Here is a 24,718-nt window from a genome sequence, read left to right as displayed (position 1 = left end):
AGAAATGTGTATAGCAAGGGGGGGTTAGGCATACTTACAGCTGACAATCTTGCTGATCGTCTTGTGGGCTACAGGAAAAAGGGCAGGAAAAGAGAAAACAACAAAGGAAAAACAACAAAAGAGGAGAAAACAACAAAAGAGGAGAAAACATGTTTATAGGCTTACAGCAAACAGCATCCAAAGCAACATAATAGCTGCCACTTCACGGTGACAGCATAAAATATGCCCTTCCCAAAAGATGTCTCTACTGCTGAAAACAATTCACATCTTCCTGAGCTTGGCCAATCAAGAGTTTGAAGTGACAAAGTGATGTGAAGATTAGTGATAAACATTGCTCAGGAATTACACTGTCTAGATCTCTCCCTGATTAAATGTATTCTCCCCTCCCCGCTCCCCCTCTGCTTGAGCAGTATTTCTGAGTGCCTTGCTGCTGGCTTTAGGATGTCAGGGCTGCTCAGTCTGGAGAAGAGAAGGCTCTAAGGAAACCTTATTGTGGCCTTCCAGTGTTTGAAGGGGGCTCCAAGAAAGCTGGGAAAGGACTTTCTGGGGGTGTCAGGGAGTGACAGGACTGGGGGGATGAAACAAAACTAGAGGTGAGTCAATTCAGACTGGATCTCAGGAAGAAGTTCTTCCCCAAGAGGGTAGCGAGACACTGGAAGAGGTTGCCCAGGGAGGTGGTGGAAGCCTCATCCCTGGAGGTTTTGAAGGCCAGGCTGTGGTCAACCTGCTGTAGTGTGAGGTGTCCCTGCCCATGGCAGTGGGGTTGGAACTAGATAATCCTTGAGGTCCCTTCCAACCCTGGTAATTCTATGATTCTAAGAAAGGGGTCACCAACACAGCATGCTGTGCCCAGGACACTGAACCTTAATCCTTCCCTAAAAGATACCAGAGCAGTAACATCTCAAAATATGGAACCAAGTCCTTTCACTTCCTCAGTTCCCCACGCACTCAGAGTGCAGGCACACAGCTGCAGAAGAGGGGAGAAATATTTCTTCTATTTAAATATAATTCTCAAAACGAATGAAGAAAGTCAGACACTCTGCTTTCCTCCACCTTTACCACTTCAACACACCTTCCTTGTTAACCTTTATTGCATGCTGGTCTTTGTCATAAATCACAGAATGCTCTGGGCTGGAAGGGACCTCCAAAGCTCATCCACTCCAACCCCCTCTGCAGTCAGCAGGGACATCCTCAACTAGATCAGGTTGCCCAGAGCCCTGTCCAGCCTCACCTTGAACAGCTCCAGGGATGGGGCCCCAAGCATCTCCCTGGGCAACCTGTTCCAGTGTTCTACTACCCTTAAGGTGCAGAACTTGTAGCTAACATCCAACCTAAATCTGCTGTACTGCTGTAAATGAGGTAAGTCTCAGCAATAGTTGCAGGCTCCCTCCTTTGTGAATAACTGAAGAATGCAGTAAGTTGTGTTCTTGGCTTCAGCATCTCCCCTATGAAGGGAGACTGAGACCCCTGGGGCTGTTTAGTCTGCACAAGACTGAGAGGGGATCTGATCAATATCTATCCAGTATCAGAAGGGTGGGGGTCAGGTGGAGGAGGCCAAGCTCTTTTCAGTGGTGCACAGGAATAAGACAAGGAACAACAGTAAAAGCTTGAACATTGAAGGTTTCACCTCAACATGAGGAGAAACTTCTTTCCAGGGAGGGTGACAGAGCACTGGAACAGGCTGCCCAGAGAGGTTGTGGAGTCTCCTTCTCTGGAGCCTTTCCAACCCCACCTGGATGCATTCCTGTGCAGAGTACCCTGGGTGATCCTGCTTTGACAGGGGGGTTGGTCTGGATGATCTCTTGAGGTCCCTTCCAACCTCTAACATTCTGTGATTCTTTGGAGCTGTTGTAAGTATTCTTAGTGGAAAGCACATAGTTCAGATTTGCACCCAGCAAAACACAAATCTTGTCAAGAAACACCTAAAGATGTTTTCAGCTACCAAATACTTGTGCATCATTAACAAACAACTCTCTCCTTGGAAATCTAGCTTGTCAACTGCTTGTTGAGCAGCCTAGCACTGGTTTACAACAGCTTAAATAAAGCATTTTCACTTGCTCAATGAAAATGCTGATCACTTGCTCATCAACTCCAAGCTCAAAGTATCCTCTTTTACAAATCTGTTTGATCACAGGATGGTAAAGGTTGGAAGGGACCTCCAGAGATCACTGAGTCCAACCCCCCTGCCAGAGCAGGACCACAGAATCCAGCACAGCTCACACAGGAACACATCCAGACAGGCCTTGAAAGTCTCCAGAGAAGGAGACTCCACAACCTCTCTGGGCAGCCTGTTCCAGGGCTCTGTCACTCTCACAGTAAAGAAGTTCTTCATGTTGAGGTGGAACCTCCTGTCCTATAGTTTACATCCATTGCCCCTTGACCTATCCCAGAGTGCAAGTGAGCAGAGCCTGTCCCCTCCCTCCTGACCCCCAGCCCTTAGATATTTATAAACATTTATTAAATCCCCTCTCAGTCTTCTCCTCTCCAGACTGGACAGCCCCAGGGCTCTCAGCCTCTCCACAGAGGGCAGCGCTCCAGACCCTTAACCATCCTTGTAAGCCCTCCCCCCCTTGGACCCTCTCCAGCAGATCCCTGTCCCTCTTGAACTGGGGAGCCCAGACCTGGATGCAATATTCCAGGTGTGGCCTCACCAGGGCAGAGTAGAGGGGGTGGAAAACCTCACTAGAGCCTCACTAAACCTGCTAGACACACTCCTCTTAAAGCACCCCAGGATGATTTCTGTTCCTCAGCGTTTGGGCCCTGGAATGTTTTGTCAGGGTCTGTTTTTAGAAGGATAATCTGTTGCTTCAGATAAATTACAACTCTCAAGTTCCCCAACTGGACTGGTTTCACAGAAGGCTTTTCTTGCTAGAAGTCAGCACAAGCCCTCAAGTCCTTTAAAAATGCCTGACAGGTTAAGTCATTTCATTCTCATGCAGAGTTTGTGTGTAGTTGGTGATTATAAGGGAAGAACTGCACTCAAGGCAGCAAAGGTCACATTTTAGTGTGTTTTGGGAACCTTTCCACACCCTTCCAAACAGCTGTTCTAACCCAGAAACCAGCAGCTCACCCAGCAGTCTGTCTGCTGCTGGCCCACCAGCAAACACCTCCAGGGTCTATGAAACAGAGCAGACATGCACCAACACTTTGCACTTCTCTACCATGCCAGCTCCTGGCAATCTAAACCTGTGAACTTTCCAACCTGGATATTATATCCACACCATGTGTTTAATACTCCCTGAGGGGCACTGCTTCCATAAATTTGCCTCCTAACCTAGAGAACTCATTTACACTTCCAGCTGCCATAACATCCTGAGGCAACAAGTTCCAGCAGAGGATTAGGTACTGTGGGGAAAAGGAAGAGCAAAACTTTCCCTTTCTGTTGTCCTCCCTTTCACCTTCTTGCCTCTTTATTTTCAGTAGGCTCCTCCTTCTGGGGTAACATGAGTTCACTGCCTGCCTCTCAGTGTGTTACTGAGGATTTTATCACCTCTGTTATATGTATTAAAAAAAAGAGCCAAGAAACCTAAAAAAGAGCTGATTTTAAAAATAATTATTATTATTATCATTAACAATAATAGCAATAACAAAGTCATGATGATTATAGCTGATGATGATGAAGCTCAACATGAGCTCTCAGTGTGCACTTGCAGCCCACAAAGCCAATCAGCTCCTGGGCTGCATCAGGAGAAGTGTGGCCAGCAGGGCAAGGGAGGTGATCCTCCCCCTCTACTCAGCTCTGGGGAGACCCCACCTGGAGTACTGCCTCCAGTTCTGGAGCCCCTATTGCAAGAGGCATCTGGAGGTGCTGGAAGGTGTCCAGAGAAGGGCCACGAGGATGAGCAGAGGGCTGGAGCACCTCTCCTATGAGGACAGACTGAAGGAGTTGGGGCTGTTCAGTCTGGAGAAGAGAAGGCTCCCAGCTGACCTCATTGTGGCCTTCCAGTATCTGAAGGGGGCTACAGGAAGGCTGGGGAGGGACTTCTCAGGATCTCAGGGAGTGATAGGACTAGGGGGAATGGAATGAAGCTGGAGGTGGGGAGATTCAGGCTGGAGGTGAGGAGGAAGTTCTTCCCCATGAGAGTGGTGAAGCCCTGGAATGGATTGTCCAGGGAGGTGGCTGAGGACCCATCCCTGGAGGTGTTTAAGGCCAGGCTGGATGAGGCTCTGGCCAGGCTGATCTAGTGTGGGGTGTCCCTGCCCATGGCAGGGGGGTTGGAACTAGAGGATCCTTGTGGTCCCTTCCAACCCTGACTGATACTATGATACTACAGTGATGATGATGATGATGATGATGCATTTTTGGTTGTTTGGGGTTTTTAGGTTCTTTTATTTGTTTGAGGTTGGTTGGTTTGTTAATTAAGCTGCTCTGTGTCCTCTCTGTATCCCACCACACTTGGTATCCTTCTCCTTCTACCACTGCCCTTTAAGGACAAGTCAAAAGAGCTTCATTTAGTAGCCCCACACCTGCAAGCACAACAAATTAATCTTGTGACAGACTTGATGTTTTACACTCTGCCCTTCAGTGAGCTTTTTAACTGACATTTTCTAGTCACTATCCACTGTGATTTCACAATTAGCAGCTGATTTGGTGACCATCACTGTGTCACCCTCTGGCTCCTGATGAAGGATTTCTCCATACTGAATTTCTATTGCTACTGTATCACAGAATTGTCAGGGTTGGAAGGGACCTCAAGGATTCTCAAGTTCCAAACCCTGCCATGGGCAGGGACACCTCACACTAGATCAGGTTGCTCACAGCCACGTCCAGCCTGGCTTTAAAAACCTCCAGGGATGAGGCTTCCATCGCCTCCCTAGGCAAACAGTTCCAGTGTCTCACCACCCTCATGGGGAAGAACTTCTGAATATTAAATCTGAATCTCCCCTCCTGTAGCTTGGATCCACTCCCCCCAGTCCTATCACTCCCTGACACCCTCAAAAGTCCCTCCCCAGCTTTCTTGTAGCCCCCTTCAGATACTGGAAGGCCACAAGAAGGTCTCCTCAGAGCCTTCTTTTGCAGACTGAACAACCCCAACTCTCTCAGTCTGCCTCCACAGCAGAGCAGCTCCAGCCCTCTGCTCATCCCTGTGACCCTTCTCTGCACACCTTCCTGTAACAGAGGCTCCACAACTGGACACAGTACTCCAGGTGGGGTCTCACCAGAGTAGAGGAGGAAAATCACCTCCCTCCCCCTGCTGGCTGTGCTTCTCGTGCTGCAGCTCAGGCTCTGCTTGGCTCTCTGGGCTGCAAGTGCTCACTGCTGGCTCCTGTTGAGCTTCTCATCCCCAGCACCCCCAAGTCCTTTTCTTCAGGGCTGCTCTCAAGCCAGTCACTATCAAGTAGTTACCAGTGACCCAACAGCCTCCTCAGTCTCATCCCTGACTACCTTATTGTTTGGTAAGCTTCAGCAAACTTCTTTCTCTAGTAGTGCCTCAGCAGCAGAAGCCCAGAGAAACCCTTCCAATACTGCACTGATAATTCTCCTCCACTATGAAACTATTACCTCCCTCCTCTCTCCTGGTGCTTCTACCCTGTTAGTACTTCTCAGGAAGATCTTCCCTTTAATCTGTGCTTGGTTGCTTTCAGAATCTTTAAGAGCCCCATCAAAAAGTGTTCTTTAAATGGGAGTTAACTATATTAACTGCCATGCTGTTATCCTTATACATGTGCAGGGCCATAAATAACTCAACTGCCTGAATTATGACTTCAAAATCCATCCTGTGTCTCCCATTTGTCCACAGTCAGTTGGGTGTTTTTTTTCCCCCTTTTAATTACTTTTGCAAGTTAAGATTTAGAGGCTTTCTTTTCCAGAACTCCTTATCTGAAGTCCTGGGAGTATTTCATCATCTTCTGTGACTCTGCTACTGAGGCCAAGACAAACAGTAAATTACATACTGAGCAGTTGCTGGTGCATATTGTCTAGTTCTGCCTAGCTCCCACTCCAGACTCTACCCCCATGAGAATAGGCTATACTGTGAGAACCTTCCTAAGACCTCTCCACAGCAGGAGTTTCATTACTGCCTTGCAGCTGCACATTTGCCATGCTGGAAGATTTCCTCCTGTCCTCAGTATTGAGATTGAACACATCCAAGTGCTGGGTTCTACACACTGGCCACAATAACCCCATGCAGTGCTACAGGCTGGGGTCAGAGAGGCTGGAGAGCAGCCAGGCAGAAAGGGACCTGGGGGTGCTGGTTGACAGCCACCTAAACATGAGCCTGCAGTGTGCCCAGGTGGCCAAGAGGACCAATGGCATCCTGGCCTGCATTAGGAATAGTGTGGCCAGCAGGAGCAGGGAGGTCATTGTGCCCTGTGCTCAGCACTGCTGAGGCCACACCTCGAGTCCTGTGTCCAGTTGTGGGTCCCTCAGTTTAGGAAGGAGGTTGACTTGCTGGAAGGTGTCCAGAGAAGGGCAACAAAGCTGGGGAGGGGTCTGGAGCACAGCCCTGTGAGGAGAGGCTGAGGGAGCTGGGGTTGCTTAGCCTGGAGAATAGGAGGCTCAGGGTGACCTTCTTGCTGTCTACAACTACCTTAAGGGAGGTTGTAGCCAGGTGGGGGTTGGTCTCTTCTCCCAGGCAACCAGCACCAGAACAAGAGGACACAGTCCCAAGCTGTGCTAGGGGAGGTTTAGGCTGGGTGTTAGGAAGAAGTTCTTCCCAGAGGGAGAGATTGGCCATTGGAATGTGCTGCCCAGGGAGGTGGTGGAGTCACCATCCCTGGAAGTGGTTAAGAAGAGCCTGGATGAGGCACTTGGTGCCATGGTGTTGGGTGAGAGGTTTGACTGGATGACCTCCAAGGTCTTTTCCAACCTGGTTGATTCTATTCTGTTCTGGTTTCCATCAATACAAAACCACCTTTCAGACAGAACACATTGTCTTGATTTTGCTATTGAGACATTCCATGGGTTGGGGGTTGCTGCTGTTGCCGTTTGTTTTGGTGAGATGATCTTGTTTTGTATTTGGTTGGTTGGTTGGGTTGGGGTTTTCTGTTTCTGCATTTCTGCAGGCTTCTAGCATGGCCTACCACACCACAAAGCCTCCCTGCCACCTGAAATCATCGAACTTCCTTTGAACAGGCTCTCCTTTTCAACAGAATTCCCTTTCTTCATACCCAGTCTCACCACAGCAGAGTTTATTTGCACTTGTATTCATAGAGTCATAGAACTGTCAGGGTTGGAAGGCACCTCAGTGATCACCTAGTTCCGTGGGCAGGGACACCTCACACTAGGTTGTCCAGAGCCACATCCAGCCTGGCCTTAAGAACCTCAAAGGTTTGAGGCTTCCACCACCTCCCTGGGCAACCTGTGCCAGTGTCTCACCACCCTCATGGGGAACAACTTCTTCCTAAGAACTTCCTCCTGCAAGGATGATGAACCTGGGTATATTATGGTCATAATGAAAGACTATTTCTCTGACAAATCTCTCTTTAACTAATTCCTACATACTACTGAGGATCAAATAAAGAGCTGATTATCTTTGTAATGGTCCTTTGATTTGTTCCTCCTGGAAGCCAGCATTTATGGCACTGATTATTTTCCTTTGGTCTTTGCAATGCCATCCCATGCCTTGTGCCAAATCTCTGAAGAGCAACTGAAATCTCCATCAGCACTGTTTCTGCCCTCAGGGCCTCTCTGATCTCCTTTACCTTCCCCCTGTCACTTTTACTCCTGCAGTCAGTGGATACCTGGCACAGTTTCACAGTCACAGAATGTTAGGGGTCAGAAGGGACCTCCAAAGCTCATTCAGTCCAGACCCACTGCCAGAGCAGGAGCACCTACAGCAGATCACACAGGAATGCATCTAGACAGGTCTTGAGTATCTCCAGAGAGGGAGACTCCACAACCCCCCTGGGCAGCCTGTTCCAGGGTTCTGTCACCCTCACAGGGAGAAAAATGTTTCCTCCTGTTCCCATGGCACTTCCTCTGCCTCAGCTTCCACCACTGCCCCTTGTCCTGTCACTGAGCATCCCCCAGCAGAGCCTGGCTCCAGCCTCTTGGCACTCACCCTGCACATCTTTAGCACCATTAATTAACTAATTTCTACACTAGACACTTCCCATTTACAGAAGGCTCTGCAATCCATACAGGATTCTGCTGTACTTACTCACACAATTACCTAGAGCAACACTGCAGCCATGTAACAGAAAGGCATCCTACCAGGGCAGCAACTTGGCTCTCAACCCTGGATAATTTGTGCCTTGGTGTCCCAGTGTCCCAACAAGTTTCTCAGCTGCCCACTGCAGCAGTGTCCTCATTTAAAGCCAGACAGTCCAGACTGCCCAGATGTACCTTTCCCGCTTTGGTATTTGGGCCTGCCTGTTTTAACAGACATGAACTACCCAGGGCTTTACTTCTCAAGACTGCAAACTTGTAAGGCTCCTGGGACAGCCCCTGCTGTCCATCCCAAGAGGGAGTTCTGACTTCACCCTATCTGCACTCAAGCACTTGCCAGTCCCCCATCAGGTGTTCAATTAGGTCTCTTGGTTTAGACTGATGCCCCCCCACCCTATTCCAAGTTCTGTGTGTTGCAAGAGCTCCCCCAGTCTCTATCTAAGCCTACAAAGCTGGGGTCAGAGTGGCTGAGAGCAGCCAGGCAGAGAGGGACCTGGGGGTGGTGGTTGATGGTAGGCTGAACATGAGCCTGCAGTGTGCCCAGGCAGCCAGGAGGGCCAATGGCATCCTGGCCTGCAGCAGGAACCACCACCTGCCTGGGCAGCACATTCCTATGGCCAATCTCTCTTTCTATGAAGAACTTCTTCCTCACATCCAGTCTAAACCTCCCCTGATGCAGCTTGAGACTGTGTCCTCTTGTTCTGCTACTGGTTGCCTGGAGAAGAGACCAACCCCCACCTGGCTACAACCTCCCTTCAGGTAGTTGTAGACAGCAAGAAGGTCTCCCCTGAGTCTCCTCTTCCCCAGGCTAAGCAATCCCAGCTCCCTCAGCCTCTCCTCACAGGGCTGTGCTCCAGACCCCTCCCCAGCTTTGTTGCCCTTCTCTGGACACCTTCCACCATCTCAGCATCTTTCCTAAACTGAGGGGCCCAGAACTGGACACAGGACTCAAGGTGTGGCCTAACCAGTGCTGAACACAGGGCAGAATGACCTCCCTGCTCCTGCTGGCCACAGTATTTGTGATGCAGGCCAGGATGCCATTGGCCTTCTTGTCCACATGGGCACACTGCTGGATTATATTCAGCTGCCATCAACCACTACCCCCAGGTCCCTCTCTGCCTGGCTGCTCTCAGCCACTCTGACCCCAGCCTGTAGCACTGCCTGGGGTTGTTGTGGCCGATGTGCAGAACCTGGCACTTGGATGTGTTCAGTCTCATGCCCTTGGACTCTGCCCATCTGTCCAGCCTGTCCAGGTCCCTCTGCAGAGCTCTCCTACTCTCTAATAGAACATCTCCTGCCCCCAGCTTGGTGTCACCTGCAACCTTACTGATGATGGACTCAATGCCCTCATCCAGATCAAGATATTGAACAGGATGGGGTCTTTGATATGCAAGACTGCAGATCTCCAGTGAAACAATTACATGTCATAACAAACAATAATAAAACAAAGAGATAAAGTAAAATACTTGCCTCTTGTTTAGTTACTTTTGCTGCATCCTTGCCTTCAGCACCCTCTGGAGACTGAAAGAAAATATGAAGTCAGTGATTTTTTTTATTACAGACTGACAAAGCATCCATGCAAGAGCAAAACAAAGATGATGGCAAAGCTTCTTCTTGCTGGACATTAGAATCATTGAATGAACCAGGTTGGAAAAGACCTCAGAGATCATCAAGGCCAACCTATTGCCTAATACCTAACACCTCCTGACAACTAAACCATGGCTCCCAGTGCCACATCCAAGCCTTTTATGAACACCTCCAGGGATGGGGACTCCACCACCTCCCTGGGCAGTACATCCCAATGGCCAATTACTCTTTCTGGGAAGAACTTTCTCCTCACCTCCAGCCTAAACTTCCCCTGGCACAGCTTGAGACTGTGTCCTCTTGTTCTGGTGCAGCTTGCCTGGGAGAAGAGACCAACCCCTTCCTGGCTACAACCTCCTTTCAAGTCTCCTTTGAGCCTCCTCTTCTCCAGGCTAAGCAACCCCAGCTCCCTCAGCCTCTCCTCACAGGGCTGTGCTCAAGGCCTCTCCCCAGCCTTGTTGCCCTTCTCTGGACACATTCAAGTCTCTCAATGTCCTTCTTAAACTGAGGAGCCCAGAAGTGCAGGTTCAAGAAAGCCTGACACATTTACCATCTTTGCAAGCAGCATTATGCCACAGCCACTCTGGATTTTCCCAGCAGGAACACCAGGACTGACCCATCACCAGGTACATAAATATCACATCATCCAGCGTCCCTCAGTGACTCCTCTGGCCAATTAAGTGAAGCATCCACAGGCTCCAGTGGGAGCTGCATCTAATCAGCAGCTGGCAGTGCAGCAGGGTGAAGTGAAGACCTGAGGTTTGCTCTACTAGGGCTTTTGAAATCCCCAAGAAATTTAACACATCTCTCCCCAAACATGAACTCAACTAGTTCATGAGATGAGATGAACCAAGAAAGCACAGCATCACTGAAATGAGTTATTTCTTTACCTCATTTATTCTCTCTGTGCCTCAGGCTCACTCAGCTGGAAGCTTCAACAGTATCTTTCCCTCATTTCATCTCCTCCATCAGAACAGCACATCTCAGAAAGATAACCAAGACCCTGGCAGAGGAAAGCTGGGGAGAAACATGTATCTTCACTGGAACAGGGAAACAACCTGACCATTCTAGTGCTGGTCTTCCAAGGGTAGTAGAGAAACCTTAAGCCTCAGGAGCGGGTAGGGAGGGGAACTACTCAGCTCTGGTGAGACCCCACCTGGAGTACTGCCTCCAGTTCTGGAGCCCCTATTGCAAGAGGGATGTGGAGGTGCTGGAAGGTGTCCAGAGAAGGGCCACAAGGATGAGCAGAGGGCTGGAGCACCTCTCCTGTGAGGACAGACTGAAGGAGTTAGGGCTGTTCAGTCTGGAGAAGAGAAGGCTCCCAGGTGACCTCATTGTGGCCTTCCAGTATCTGAAGGGGGCCTACAGGAAGGCTGGGGAGGGACTGCTCAGGATCTCAGGGAGTGATAGGACTAGGGGGAATGGAATGAAGCTGGAGGTGGGGAGATTCAGGCTGGAGGGGAGGAGGAAGTTCTTCCCCATGAGAGAGGTGAAACCCTGGAATGGGTTGTGCAGGGAGGTGGTTGGGGCCCTGTCCCTGGAGGTGTTTAAGCCCAGGCTGGCTGAGGCTCTGGCCAGGCTGATCTAGTGTGGGGTGTCCCTGCCCATGGCAGGGGGGTTGGAACTAGATGATCCTTGTGGTCCCTTCCAACCCTGACTGATACTATGATACTATGATTACTAACTAAAAACCAAGCCCAACTAGAAACTAGATAAAATAAGAAGAAGCTTCTGACTTTTGTTTACAACTCCAGATGCAATTTGGAGACATTTTGCAGATGACTGTGTTTCCAGCTAGGAGCAAGCAATTCATGGCAAACAGGGAGAAGCAGCAGTCAGAAAGCTACCAGAGCAGCCTGTGTTTCAAAAAGGCAGCAGCAAAGGCAAATTGGATCCTGCAAAGGAGCAGGGTTTGCCTTTCCATCTCAATCCTAACCCAAGCTTTCCCCCCCCCAGATTCTGACACAGAATGTCTCCAAGTTACACAGCAGTGGTTTGGAGCAGGGGGGGGGCAAAACAAGGCTAGCCTGCAGCAGATGACCACTGCCTTCTCCTGGCACTGGGCTCCAACGTCCTTGCAGAAAGACACTCTGCTAGCCCCTGCCCAGAGAATAAAAAGTGGCTTTGTTCCTGTGCACTCTCTCCCAACAGAAAGGCAGCATGCCACAAAAGCAGCTGGCTTAAAAGAAGCCCAGAAAGGGCTGAGGACTGATCATCTAAGTAGCTGGAACCCAGCAGGAAGCTAAGCAGCGCTGTGCAGCGCTGAGAATAGCAAGTGCCAGGCATCCAAAATGGAGCCTGCCTGCTCCCAACACCGCTGCCAGCCTCAGCGCCCGCCCGCCGGGCTGCCGGCCTCAGGACAGGCCCCTGGGGGGAAGAGGAGTTGCTGCAGCTCCAGTGTGCGGTGCTGGGAGCCTGGAAAGCCGTGGAGGAAGCAAGCCCAAGCGGTTTCACGTTTGCTGGGGGTAGCAAAGTCTGGTTTCCTACAGGCTCCTCCTTCAGCTGCTGATTCAGCTGGGGGCGTAGCTCCTCAGGAATTCCTGATGCGGTTCTCCGAGGAGAATGTCCTCAACTGTAACTAACTTGCACTGCACCCTTTCCCTGGGAGGCAACTCCAATAGCATCCTTCCTGTCCTGGGCACCTATTCATATGGAAGTTCTCTCAGATTCTATCATCTTTTTTGCCTCCCCTAAGGGCCAAGAGGCTCAAGATTTAGAGGCAGGGACTGCAGGACGGCATGATTCATCTCCGTCAGAAACCAGCCTAAAACACTCACCATCCACTAACTGAGGCTGACAGGCACTCCACAACCTGGCTGGTTCAACCTGCTTCACTTTCAGGAACCACAAAGCTTTGAAACAGGGCTAAATCATCACAAGATGGCACTGCCACATGCCAACAGCCTTGAAGGAGTTGCCCAGGAGCAAACTCTCACCCTGCAGTGCTGCAGTTATTTACTCCACAGTCATTTACCCCTTTCTCTTTAGCACTAAAGACAGACAAGTTTCCTGTGTTTCTGACAGACAGGGCAGACAGATTTCAGATCACAGGATGTCAGGGGTTGGAAGGGACCTCCTGAGATTAGAATAGAATAGAATAGAATAGAATAGAATAGAATAGAATAGAACAGAACAGAACAGAACAGGTTGGAAGAGACCTTCAAGATCATCACGTCCAACCTATCATCTAACACGATCTAATCAACTAACCCATGGCACCAAGCACCCCATCAAGTCTCCTCCTGAACACCTCCAGGGATGGTGACTCCACCACCTCCCCAGGCAGCCCATTCCAATGGGCAATCTCTCTCTCTGTGTAAAACTTCCTCCTGATGTCCAGCTTGAACCTCCCCTGGTGCAGCCTGAGACTGTGTCCTCTTGTTCTGGTGCTGGCTGCCTGGGAGAAGAGACCAACCTCTGCCTGTCTACAACCTCCCTTCAGGGAGTTGTAGAGAGCAAGAAGGTCTCCCCTGAGTCTCCTCTTCTCCAGGCTAAGCAACCCCAGCTCCCTCAGCCTCTCCTCACAGGGCTGTGTTCCAAACCCCTCAACAACTTTGTTGCCCTTCTCTGGACACCTTCCAGCAAGTCAACCTCCTTCCTAAACTGAGGGGCCCAGAACTGGACACAGGACTCAAGGTGTGGCCTAACCAGTGCAGTGTACAGGGGCACAATGACCTCCCTGCTTCTGCTGGCCACACTCTTCCTGATGCAGGCCAGGATGCCATTGGCCCTGCTGGCTGCCTGGGCACACTGCAGGCTCATGTTCAGCCTACCATCAACCAGCACCCCCAGGTCCCTCTCTACCTGGCTGCTCTCAGCCACTCTGACCCCAGCTTGTAGCACTGCATGGGGTTGTTGTGGCCAATGTGCAGAACCTGGCACTTGGATGTGTTCAATCTCCTGCCCTTGGACTCTGCCCATCTGTTCAGCCTGTCCAGGTCCCTCTGCAGAGCCTCTCTACCCTCCAGCAGATCAACTCCTGCCCCCAGCTTGGTGTCCTCAGCTAATTTACTGATGATGGACTCAATCCCCTCATCCAGATAATCAATGAAGATGTTAAAGAGCACAGGGCCCAGCACTGATCCCTGGGGGACTCCACTACTGACTGGCTGCCAGCTGGCTGTGGCACCATTCACCACCACTCTCTGGGCTCAGCCTCCAGCCAGTTCCTAACCCATCACAGTGTGCTCCTCTCCAAGCCAAGATCATCAAGTCCAACCTCCCTGCCAGAACAGGACCACAGAATCTAGTGCAGGTGACACAGGAATGCACCCAGATGGGTCTTGAAAGTCTCTGGAGAAGGAGACTCCACAACCTCTCTGGGCAGCCTGCTCCAGTGCTCAGTGAAGAAGTTCCTCCTTGTGTTGAGTTGGAACCTCCTGTGCTGCTGTTTACACCAACTGCCCCCTGTCCTATCAGGGTGCAAGTGAGCAGAGCCTGTCCCCTCCCTCTGGACACCCAGCCCTCAATGCCAACGTGATTGCCTGACAACAGATTTGCAAAACTGCTCCTGAGGCTAACCACAGGGGTGGAAAAAACCTGCATGACAATACTCTTAATGCAACCACAACCACTGTATACTACCATGATCTATTACACAACATACCTCAATTAAGTCAGCTAATTAGCCCAGCATTCCCTCTCAATTTAGGAAGCCCAACAGCGATTCTGAAGGCCATGTAACTTTCTCTGTGTGGAGGGACAGGCACAGTAATAACCTCAAGAGGTGTGAACAAGCAGCAAAGGGTTCTGACATGTTCTCATTTCCATTCCAGACCTGCTCCCTCCTCCTCTCTGCCACTGCTGCAAGTCCAGGTGTCTGGAGGCTGCGCTCAGCCTCCCAGGGCCAGGGCTCCCCAGTACGCTGGCAGAGCTGCGTGGGAGGCTGTATAATGAAGAAGGTAACTGATCCAGCTGAGAAACAGCCTGCTGCTTAAACTGATTTATAAATATTAGAAATAGACAGATGATAAATACAGAGTCTCCCTCACTCCAGCAGAATTGTTTTACTGCACAGCTGCACAAACAACTGAGCCAGGAGTGGCACAGGACAAGCCTGGGTCTCTTGAAGCTGACAGGCACAGCAGGAAGAGGCATGCATGTCAGATATGGCTACAAGTGTTTGTCAGAGGAGGAACAGAAGCTTGTTTGCCCCTCTGAGTCCTGCTCAGACGTTCCAGCAAGCCCCAGTTGATGTGGATCTTCACACCAGTTTCTGCAGTACTTTCTCCTCTTCCTAAAGACCAGAGAGATTTGTACACAAATGGATTTGAGCCAAGCATAGTTTCCCAAAGAACTTGGCATGCCAGCCACAGTGCCTGTCTGCATGAGTATCTGCAAGTCACAGGACTTTGCTGTAGATAACACCAAAACCTTAAAGCCCTCATCACTAATTCCTCTACAGGAATCCTTTCTCCAAAAACTTAGTCTCTCTCTCTAAGCCCTCTACAGAAACCCTTGCTCCAAAACCTTAAAGTCCCTGTCTCTAACCCCCCTAAAGTCCCTGTCTCTAACCCCCTTAAAGTCCCTGCCTTTAACCCCTCTACAGAAACCCTTGCTCCAAAACCTTAAAGTCCCTGTCTCTAACCCCCTTAAAGTCCCTGTCTCTAACCCCTCTACAGAAACCCTTGCTCCAAAACCTTGAAGTCTCTGTCTCTGACCCCCTTAAAGTCCCTGTCTCTAACCCCCTTAAAGTCCCTGTCTCTAACCCCTCTACAGAAACCCTTGCTCCAAAACCTTAAAGTCTCTGTCTCTAACCCCTCTACAGAAACCCCTTCTCCAAAACCTTAAAGTCCCTGTCTCTAACCCCCTGAAAGTCCCTGTCTCTAACCCCTCTACAGAAACCCCTTCTCCAAAACCTTGAAGTCCCTGTCTCTTAACTCCTCCACAGGAATCCTTTCCCCAAACCCTTCAAGTCCCCACCTCTAACTCCTTTGCAGCAATCCTTTCCTCCTGAAGGAGCTCTGGTGTCAAAGCACCCCTTGGCACCCTCTCCCAGGCAGCACAATGTCCTGGCTCCCCACATTTCTCATGGCACTCCAGCCACATTAACATGCTCCACAGGTCCTGTGCCTCAAATCATAAACCTGTCAGCAGCAGGACTGTCCACGCTGCAAGTTTTGTGCAGCAAAAAATCAAAGCCCAGGGCAAGCACTGAACCCCTTGACAAGGGTACTACTCCAACCTCAGGACATTCTCAGCAGTACCCCATCATATGCCCAGCCTATACTGTACTCCTAAAGCAGCACCTTTAGGCCTGGATGGATGCATATAAGAAACCAGATGGACACAACAGGAAAAATAAAAGGACACAAATAGTAGTTTATTCATTTCCCCCCCCCCCCAATCACAGAGGCACACAGAAGGAAAGAAGCTGAATGGCTAACTGGATATGCCTTTGAATCACAGAATCATAGAATCAATAAGGTTGGGAAAGACCTCAGAGATCATCAAGGACAAGCTGTCACCAAACACCTCCTGACTAACTAAGCCATGGCACCAAGTGCCACGTCCAATCCCCTCTTGAACACCTCCAGGGATGGTGACTCCACCACCTCCCTGGGCAGCACATCCCAATGGCCAAGCTCTCTTGCTGGGAAGAACTTTCTCCTCACCTCCAGCCTAAACTTCCTCTGGCACAGCTTGAGACTGTGTCCTCTTGTTCTGGTGCTGCTTGCCTGGGAGAAGAGAACAACCCCCATCTGGCTACAACCTCCATTAAGGTAGTTGTAGAGAGCAATGAGGTCACCCCTGAGTCTCCTCTTCTCCAGGCTAAGCAACCCCAGCTCCCTCAGCCTCTCCTCATAGGGCTTCTGGTCGAGACCTCTCCACAGCCTTTGTTGCCCTTCTCTGGACAAGTTCAAGAGTCTCAATGTCCTTCATAAACTGAGGGGCCCAGAATTGGACACAGTATTCGAGGTGTGGCCTAACCAGTGCAGTGTACAGGGGCAGAATGACCACCCTGCTCCTGCTGGCCACACTGTTCTTGATGCAGGCCAGGATGCCCTCGGCCCTTGTTGGAGAAACCCAAAAGGCACACATCTGAACTCGTGGTGACCAGCTTAGGGATAAACATTTTGTTGCACTATTATAAAGCATGAAGAATGAGAATACAAGGATGTGAGAAGGAGCAGTCAGTGCAGTCAGTACAGAAGGCTGCTTATAAAATTAAATAGCTCCTTCATTCTCTGAAGGATCTTATTACTAACCAAAACTCAACACCTTGGCTCTGACAAGTCTGCCTTTTCATAGCCATGTGAAAAGCAATACAAAAAGGAGCTGCCAATTTCATCTGGCCATGGTTAAGAAGTCAGGCAGAAAACCTTAGCTGTCCTGCACTGGAGCAATTCTCTGCAGCATTTCCTCCTCTCCTTGCAGGCTGCTTTGTCCAGCCACACAGAATCACAGAATGAAAGAATAGTCTGGGTTAGAAGGGAACTCCAAAGGTCATCCAGGCCAACCCCATTACCCAGTCCAACCCCAGGCAGGATACACTGCCTGCATGGGGTTTGCCTGTAGATACTTCCCTGGGTCACTGTCTTAGCTCCATTTCCATGTTGTAATGAATAGAATAGAACAGACCAGGTTGGAAGAGACCTTCAAGGTCATCGTGTCCAACCTATCATCCAACACCACCTAATCAACTAACCCATGGCACCAAGCACCCCATCAAGTCTCCTCCTGAACACCTCCAGGGATGGTGACTCCACCACCTCCCCAGGCAGCCCATTCCAATGGGCAATCACTCTCTCTGTGTAGAACTTCCTCCTAACCTCCAGCCTAAACTTCCCCTGGCACAGCCTGAGACTGTATCCTCTTGTTCTGGTGCTGGTTGCATGGGAGAAGAGACCAACCTCTGCCTGTTTACAACCTCCCTTCAGGTAGTTGTAGAGAGCAATAAGGTCTCCCCTGAGCCTCCTCTTCTCCAGGCTAAGCAACCCCAGCTCCCTCAGCCTCTCCTCACAGGGCTGTGTTCCAAGCCCCTCACCAACTTTGTTGCCCTTCTCTGGACTCGTTCCAGCAAGTCAACCTCCTTCCTAACCTGAGGAGCCCAGAACTGGACACAGGACTCGAGGTGTGGCCTAACCAGTGCAGTGTCCAGGGGCAGAATGACCTCCCTGCTCCTGCTGGCCACACTCTTCCTGATGCAGGCCAGGATGCCATTGGCCTTCTTGGCTGCCTGGGCGCACTGCAGGCTCATGTTCATCCTACCATCAACCAGCACCCCCAGGTCCCTCTCTGCCTGGCTGCTCTCCAGCCACTCTCACCCCAGCCTGTAGGTCTGCATGGGGTTGTTGTGGCCAATGTGCAGAACCTGGCACTTGGATGTGTTCAATCTCCTGCCCTTGGACTCTGTCCATCTGTCCAGCCTGTCCAGGTCCCTCTGCAGAGCCTCTCTACCCTCCAGCAGATCAACTCCTGCCCCCAGCTTGGTGTCATCATCAAATTTACTGATAATGGACTCAATGCCCTCATCCAGATCATCAATGAAGATGTTAAAGAGCACAATTCCCCCAAAATCAGGAGGGAAGTACAGAATAAATCTGGCTAGTGGCTGGGCTTTTAAAATACTTATCTGAAGTTATTTTTGTCTTGCTTTCCTCCAAACAAATATGAGGGCTGTGTGTTTGCTTTGAAACACTGAATATATACAGCACAGAAGAACCCACAGAATACCAAGTTAACATTTCTTGTATAAAATGTTTTAATCTTTTCTGTTAAGAACTGTCAAATATTATAGAGGATGTTTTTAGACTTCAAACCTGTCCACCTTGCATTGAATTAAGAGCAGAATTGTCCATTTGGGGAGGAAAATGTCCAGACCATCAAATTCTGGAAAGACAAATGGTAGTTAAAAAGTTTAAATACAAAGAAGACCACTACCATCCCCTGGTTGTGACAGAGAGAGTGATTGCCCATTGGAATGGGCTGCCTGGGGAGGTGGTGGAGTCACCATCACTGGAGGTGTTCAGGAGGAGACTTGATGGGGTGCTTGGTGCCATGGGTTAGTTGTTTAGGTGGGTTGGATTGGTTGATGGGTTGGACACGATGATCTTGAAGGTCTCTTCCAACCTGGTCTGGTCTATTCTATTCTATTCTATTCTATTCTATTCTATTCTATTCTATTCTATTCTATTCTATTCCATTCCATTCCATTCCATTCCATTCCATTCCATTCCATTCCATTCACATGCAGTAATGGGGGAAGTAGCTAAGGCAAACAGTTCCTAACCAATGTCCCCATTGTTGCTTAGACATTCACAGAATCACAGAATGAACCAGGTTGGAAAAGACCTCAGAGATCATCAAGGCCAACCTATGACCTAATACCTAACACCTCCTGACAACTAAACCATGGCTCCAAGTGCCATGTCCAAGACTTTTGTGAACACCTCCAATGATGGTGACTCCACCACCTCCCTGGGCAGCACATTCCAATGGCCAATCTCTCTTTCTGAGAAGACTTTTCCCCTCACTCTAGCCTAAACTTCCCCTGGAACAGCTTGAGACTGTGTCCTCCTCCCAGGCAGCCAGCACCAGAACAAGAGGACACAGTCTCAGGCTGCGCAAGGGGAGGTTTAGGCTGGAGGTTAGGAAGAAGTTCTACACAGAGAGAGTGATTGCCCATTGGAATGGGCTGCCTGGGGAGGTGGTGGAGTCACCATCCCTGGAGGTGTTCAGGAGGAGACTTGATGGGGTGCTTGGTGCCATGGGTTAGTTGTTTAGGTGGTGTTGGATGAGGTTGGACACGATGATCTTGAAGGTCTCTTCCAACCTGGTTTATTCTATTCTCTTGTTCTGGTGCTGGTTGCCTGGGAGAAGAGACCAACCCCCACCTGGCTACAAGCTCCCTTCAGGCAGTTGTAGAGAGCAATAAGGTCTCCCCTGAGCCTCCTCTCCTCGAGTCAAACAGAAAGACTGGTTGAAATGCACTGTATTTTCTTTCCCAAAGACCATGTAAGGAAATAAGAATACAAACAGCCTGGTTATAAACAAAGTCAGTAGGAACATAATAAAATGCATTTTATTATGCTCATTAATTCTTAATGTGTAACTTCTGTGAGCTTTATGCTCTTCTAGACAAGGCAGATGAAACAGAAACCAAGCCAGGTCTGGGGTACTGCTAGATAGCCAAACCCAGACAGAATTAAATGCTTTTCCAAAGGAGGAAATTCCTTCATTGTAGACTAAGGTTTTGCTATTCCCACTGCAAAGAGGTCAAAGACAGAGCAAGACCATTTAAAATGCATTCACATGTGATGGGACATTTTAAAAGCCTCACAACTGGTTTGGTTTCTATTTCTCCTTCCGAGTTTCTCTTCCCCAAAGTCAGGGTGGGGTTTTTTTGACTATGACACAGTCTACCTATATCAGAGTGAAGAAGAGCAGTTCCTAGAGGCTGAGATTTAAAAAGAACCACACTGTAATTTAAAATTAGACAGACAGTTCCTCTTTCAGAGCCTGAAGTAATCAGCTGCATTTTGACAAACACAGACCAGCCAACGGGAGCAGCGAGCACAGCGCATTCGAAACCCAAACCCTTCCCCTGACCACCCAACAGCTACAGTCAGCCAGGTAGTAAAGAGATTGCTGTCTCAGTGTTTGCTTAACTATTTTGCTGCCAGCATGGAATTGAAAAAGAAAAGGAAAAAAAAAATAAAAGGCAGATTCAAATTCTGTGATGGATGAAATCCAACCCCTAACAACATTGTTTCTCTGACCTTTCAAAGCTGATGCCAAGCGAGACGAAGCTGATCGGCTCACGCAGGCCCACACAGCCAGCCTCAAAGATTAGGCTCTGAAATCTGTCTCTAAACAGAATGGATCAGATCTGCAAAGCAAAACTAGCACAGAGCACATCTGAAAGAAAAAGCTAGTCATTTTATCTACTTAAAGACAGATATTAAATTGAGAGTAGTTTCAGTAATAACTTGTCCTGAAAATAGCCATTTCCAAAGGAAAGGACTCTAAATAACTGCCCAGAAACTCCTCCCCTTCCAGAGGACTTCACTGGGGTAAAACCCCAAAGAATAGAATAGAATAGAATAGAATAGAATAGAATAGAATAGAATAGAATAGAATAGAACAGAACAGAACAGAAAGGAATAGGAATAGGAATAGGAATAGGAATAGGAATAGGAATAGGAATAGGAATAGGAATAGGAATAGGAATAGGAATAGGAATAGACAAGACCAGGTTGGAAGAGACCTTCAAGATCATCGTGTCCAACCTCATCCAACACCACCTAAACAACTAACCCATGGCACCAAGCACCCCATCAAGTCTCCTCCTGAACACCTCCAGGGATGGTGACTCCACCACCTCCCCAGGCAGCCCATTCCAATGGGCAATCACTCTCTCTGTGGAGAACTTCTTCCTAACCTCCAGCCTAAACCTCCCCTGGCACAGCCTGACACTGTGTCCTCTTGTTCTGGTACTGGCTGCCTGGGAGAAGAGACCAACCTCTGCCTGTCTACAACCCCCCTTCAGGTAGAGAGCACTAAGGTCACCCCTGAGTCTCCTCCTCTCCAGGCTAAGCAACCCCAGCTCCCTCAGCCTCTCCTCACAGGGCTGTGTTCCAAGCCCCTCACCAACTTCGTTGCCCTTCTCTGGACTCGTTCCAGCAAGTCAACCTCCTTCCTAAACTGAGGGGCCCAGAACTGGACACAGGACTCAAGGTGTGGCCTAACCAGTGCAGTATACAGGGGCAGAATGACCTCCCTGCTCCTGCTGGCCACACTATTCCTGATCCAGGCCAGGATGCCATTGGCCCTCCTGGCTGCCTGGGTACACTGCAGGCTCCTGTTCAGCCTACCATCAATCTAGAACAGGACCTGTTTTGTTGTTCCAATAAACTGGCACCACAGGACATCAAACCTCCAATACAATGATAGGAAGTTCATGCATTAAGAGGTAGGTACCAAAGGCACATCTGGTACAACACCTCAGATACATTGGGGTAGTAACTGAAGCTGAGGTTACCAGGAGCGTTCCTCTACTACCACAGACAGAATGGAGAGCTTCACAGACAACCTGCGTTCATTTAGTTGGAGGACCATGAAAATGATCGGGGTTGGAGCAGCTCTGCTATGAGGACAGGCTGAGGGAGCTGGGGGTGTTCAGCCTGGAGAAGAGAAGGCTCCAGGGAGACCTAATAGCAGCCTGCCAGGACCTGAAAGGAGCTGCAGAAAGTATGGGGAGAGACTGTTTGCAAAGGCCTGAGGTGATGGAACAAGGGGCAGTGGCTTCAAACTAGAGCAGAGCAGATTGAGATTGGATATCAGGAAGAAGTTCTTCACTATGAAGGTGGTGGAACACTGGAACAGGTTGCCCAGGGAGATGGTTGAGGCCTCATCCCTGGAGATATTCAAGGTGAGGCTCAACGAGGCCCTGGGCAACCTGATCTAGTTGGGAATGTCCCTGCTGACTGTGGGGAGGTCAGACTGGATGACCTTGGGAGGTCCTTTCCTGCCTGGACCATTCTATGATTCTATGATTGATGCAGTTTCAAGATAAGAAAAAAGCAAAATAGCTGCAAGAGGGGGCAGGTGTGATAAGGAGGAAAGGATGCAGCAGAGATAAAGGATGCTGTCCTGCTACAAATAGAGCACTGACATCTCTCCTTATTTCTGCTTGAGAGGAACAAAACACTGCAGAGGTAAAAATGTGGTTAAGACATTTGATTTCCAATTGTGGTGAGCTCTCTGCTCCTACTTACTCAGGTGGCATTAAGAGAAAGGAGGAAGCTAGGTGGGAAGAGCACCTACCAGTCTCAACACAGCTGGTGTGGATGGGAAGACATGCAATTCTCCTTTTCTGCAGACAGATCCCAGTCTTCCCAGGGAATGCTGCAGTTGGGTATTTGCAGCTTTCACTGTTACCAAGTACACCCACTCTTTACTACAGGAAGACAAGAGCTCCATCTCCAAGTTACAGGAGTAATTAACTGAAAATTGGTCATTTCTGAAGACACCAAGGGAATAAAAAAACCACAACACACCCCAAGCCCAACAGCTCCCAAGGACACAACACTGAGTTGTTCTGATTATTCTGAGTTAAAGAATAGTCCTTACAGAGCTATATGGTCCTGCTCTGGCAGCGGGCTTGGACTCCATCTCCAGAGGTCCCTTCCAACCCCTAACATCCTGGGATCCTTTATGCACTCTAAGTTAGGGGCCATCAAAGAAAAGCTAGCTAAGGCTGCCATCTGATTAATGCCTGGCTGCTGAGATGAGTTTCCCTTCCCCACCTCATCATTCTTGCCACTAAGCCAGCTTAACTCTTTGTGCCAAGGTACAGAAAGCTAGATCTGTAGAGAGATATGGCCAGAAGCTACCTCAAACAAGTAGGATATGTCACAGGTTAAACCAGAGTAAGGACAGGAACAAGGATCTGAAATTGCTTCTTCTGTCCTGTACACAGCAGCTTGGGACATCTGCTGAACTCCAGCCCGAAGTGCAGAGTCCCACACTGCAAATTCTGCCAACAGCAACATTGGTACAAGAGCATTTTACTTCTGTGTGCAGCCAACTGCTCATTTCCAGCCCCACTTCCTTAGAATCACAGAATCAACCAGGTAGGAAAACACCTCAGAGATCATCAAGGCCAACCTATTACCTAATACCTAACACCTCCTGACAACTAAACCGTGGCTCCCAGTGCCACATCCAAGCCTTCCTTGAACACCTCCAGTGATGGTGACTCCACCACCTCCCTGGGCAGCACATCCCAATGGGCAATCTCTCTTGCTGGGAAGAACTTTCTCCTCACCTCCAGCCTAAACCTCCCCTGGCACAGCTTGAGACTGTGTCCTCTTGTTCTAGTGCTGGTTGCCTGGAAGAAGAGACCAACCCCCACCTGGCTACAACCTCCCTTCAGGGAGTTGTAGACAGCAATAAGGTCTGCCCTGAGCCTCCTCTTCTCCAGGCTAAGCAACCCCAGCTCCCTCAGCCTCTCCTCGCAGGGCTGTGCTCCACACCCCTCCCCAGCTTTGTTGCCCTTCTCTGGACACATTCAAGTGTCTCAATGTCCTTCTTAAACTGAGGAGCCCAGAAGTGAACCTTCTAACAAACAGGTTACCTCTCAGACAGTCCCTGTGTCACTGTGCAGCATCTCTAAATGGGACCAGCAAAATGACCCAGGATAAAAAAAGGTTAAAAAATGACCAAAGCACATTCAAACCTGTTCAGTAAGCAAGCACTGAGAGGAGCATGGCCTGAAATGCAGGTCTGGCACCTGAAAACACTTTTGGGACTACTAGATCAGGGGATAAATTACTCAGTGTGGTTCAAGAACTGAAAACAGACTGTGGACATTATCTTAAAATTATGGACTAGTACTGTTGGGAAAGGACCTCTGAAAATCAAGGATTCCAGTCCCTGTGTCAAGGCAGGATCACCTAGGGCAGGTCACACAGGAACATATCCAGTATCTGAAGGGGGCTATAGGAGGGCTGGGGAGGGACTGCTCAGGATCTCAGGGAGTGATAGGACTAGGGGGAATGGAATGAAGCTGGAGGTGGGGAGATTCAGGTGGAAGGGGAGGAGGAAGTTCTTCCCCATGAGAGTGGTGAAGCCCTGGAATGGGTTGTCCAGGGAGGTGGTTGAGGCCCTGTCCCTGGAGGTGTTTAAGCCCAGGCTGGACGAGGCGCTGGCCAGGCTGATCTAGTGTGGGGTGTCCCTGCCTATGGCAGGGGGGTTGGAACTAGATGATCCTCCAGTTCAGGCTGGAGGTCAGGAGGAAGTTTTACAGAGAGAGAGTGATTGCCCATTGGAATGGACTGCCCAGGGAGGTGGGGGAGTCACCATCACTGGAGGTGTTCAGGAGGAGACTTGATGGGGTGCTTGGTGCCATGGGTTAGTTGATTAGGTGGTGTTGGATGATAGGTTGGACACCATGATCTTGAAGGTCTCTTCCAACCTGGTCTGGTCTATTCTATTCTATTCTATTCTATTCTATTCTATTCTATTCTTGTGGTCCTTTCCAACCCTGACTGATACTATGATACATCCAGATGAGCCTTG

General features: G+C 49.5%; 1 protein-coding gene across 1 annotated transcript in view; it reads right to left on the bottom strand.

Moving 5' to 3' along the window:
* HMGN3 (high mobility group nucleosomal binding domain 3) overlaps positions 1-24,718 on the bottom strand; it is a 42,309-nt gene that overhangs the window by 6,233 nt on the left and 11,358 nt on the right. Inside the window, exons 2-3 of the mRNA XM_068165186.1 lie at positions 9,581-9,631; positions 16-68 (exon numbers count right to left, since the gene is read on the bottom strand). Of these exons, the coding sequence (XP_068021287.1) occupies positions 16-68; positions 9,581-9,631 (104 nt within the window). The remainder of the gene's footprint in view (positions 1-15; positions 69-9,580; positions 9,632-24,718) is intronic.

This window comes from Melanerpes formicivorus, unplaced genomic scaffold, assembly GCF_026170545.1.
Source record: "Melanerpes formicivorus ecotype bairdi unplaced genomic scaffold, bMelFor1.0.p_v2 SCAF_85, whole genome shotgun sequence".
NCBI classification, from domain to species: domain Eukaryota; kingdom Metazoa; phylum Chordata; class Aves; order Piciformes; family Picidae; genus Melanerpes; species Melanerpes formicivorus.
This window is presented reverse-complemented; position numbering and strand designations above follow the sequence as displayed.